This window comes from Sphaeroforma arctica, assembly GCF_001186125.1.
Source record: "Sphaeroforma arctica JP610 unplaced genomic scaffold supercont1.843, whole genome shotgun sequence".
Lineage (NCBI taxonomy): Eukaryota > Ichthyosporea > Ichthyophonida > Sphaeroforma > Sphaeroforma arctica.
In genome coordinates this window covers 32,121-33,447 of record NW_014039715.1, presented here as the reverse complement: position 1 = coordinate 33,447, position 1,327 = coordinate 32,121, and the positions used below count along the sequence as shown (strand labels likewise).

Genomic DNA, 1,327 nt, shown 5'->3' with positions numbered 1-1,327 from the left:
ATAGAGTAGAACACAGCTAAAGAAATACATCATGTATGAACAAGGTGCCGAAAAAGGAGAAGTTTCCTCATTGTTTACGAGACTATGCCAAACCAAATGAATCTAGTAACCCATCTCCTAGTAGACATATCCACACACAACCAACAGACAAGTATATACATCACACAACCAGGTACACCCAAGCAATCAAGGAAAGTATATACAAAAAAAACCTCAAGCCCACACCACACATACGATCATGGACACACCAGAGGCAAACCAACCCTCTCAACGACGGCGTCTATATCATCTCGTTTATATATCGCCTCAAACCGAGGCGATGGTACACCGGCGCGCACACACGCTTCTCGGCCGAGCTTCTTATCTCTGGCCATATAGTACGCTTCGGCGCAGTTACCAGGCAACTTCATACGCTCGCACAGATCACCAACCAGCGTCATAACACCTTCGTGTGGACTAAAAACGCCGTCAAAATCTATCCCAGTAGCCTCGGCTGCCTGCTGTACATTGTCAGAGGCTTTCTCGTTGTCGTTCATGTCGCAGTAGATCTCCCCGCCATCTTCGAGAAGACCATCGTCCCGCATGAGCTGTAGCATGAGTATAAGTATAAGAAATAAGTTCTAAGCACACTTGTTAAACCGGGAATATAATTTAAAGCACATAAATGCCCCCGTCAACTATCTCGATAGACAAACGCACACGACTACATATACGTATACAAACTGATGCACGAAACCCACTGTATGTTTATATAAGCACATACACGCATTCGTGTAAAATATTCAAAAAAAGAGTGAACTCGTTACGCATTGACATTAAAAAAACCCCCTACAAATTCACCTTGGCCAGGTTGTGGTTTTCAGGACATTCATGGAAGACTACCCACAGTTGGGCACCGTACGACCTTATATTCAGCAGAAGCTCGCGAATTCCACCATAGGTCTCATGAGTATAGAAGGCGGTGAGCCAAAGGATTTTTTTGCCTTTCGTCTATCATTCCGTTGCGATGTGATTCAAACCATTAATATGGTGTATGGTATTGTTTAGCATTTGAAAAAGAAAGGATACTGTTGGAATTTCAATGCTTGTAAAATGAAGCCAAACGAGGTTGATATAGTGATATAAAACATAACATTGAGCAAATATACGCTCTCACACTCCAGATATATTTATTTGTATTTACATAATATATATATATATATATAAACATATATATACACATATTTATATTTATATTTATATATATATATATACACTTACACACACATACATACAACACACACACATTAACTAGTAATAAACACAGCCACAGCCACAGACATATATA

At 40.1% G+C, this 1,327-nt stretch overlaps 1 protein-coding gene across 1 annotated transcript in view; it reads right to left on the bottom strand.

Moving 5' to 3' along the window:
* SARC_08879 (hypothetical protein) overlaps positions 1–596 on the bottom strand; it is a gene marked incomplete at both ends in the record, with an annotated part of 1,540 nt that extends 944 nt beyond the window's left edge. Inside the window, one exon of the mRNA XM_014297134.1 lies at positions 249–596. Coding sequence (XP_014152609.1) covers positions 249–596 — 348 coding nt within the window. The remainder of the gene's footprint in view (positions 1–248) is intronic.
* Positions 597–1,327: the final 731 nt, after the last annotated feature.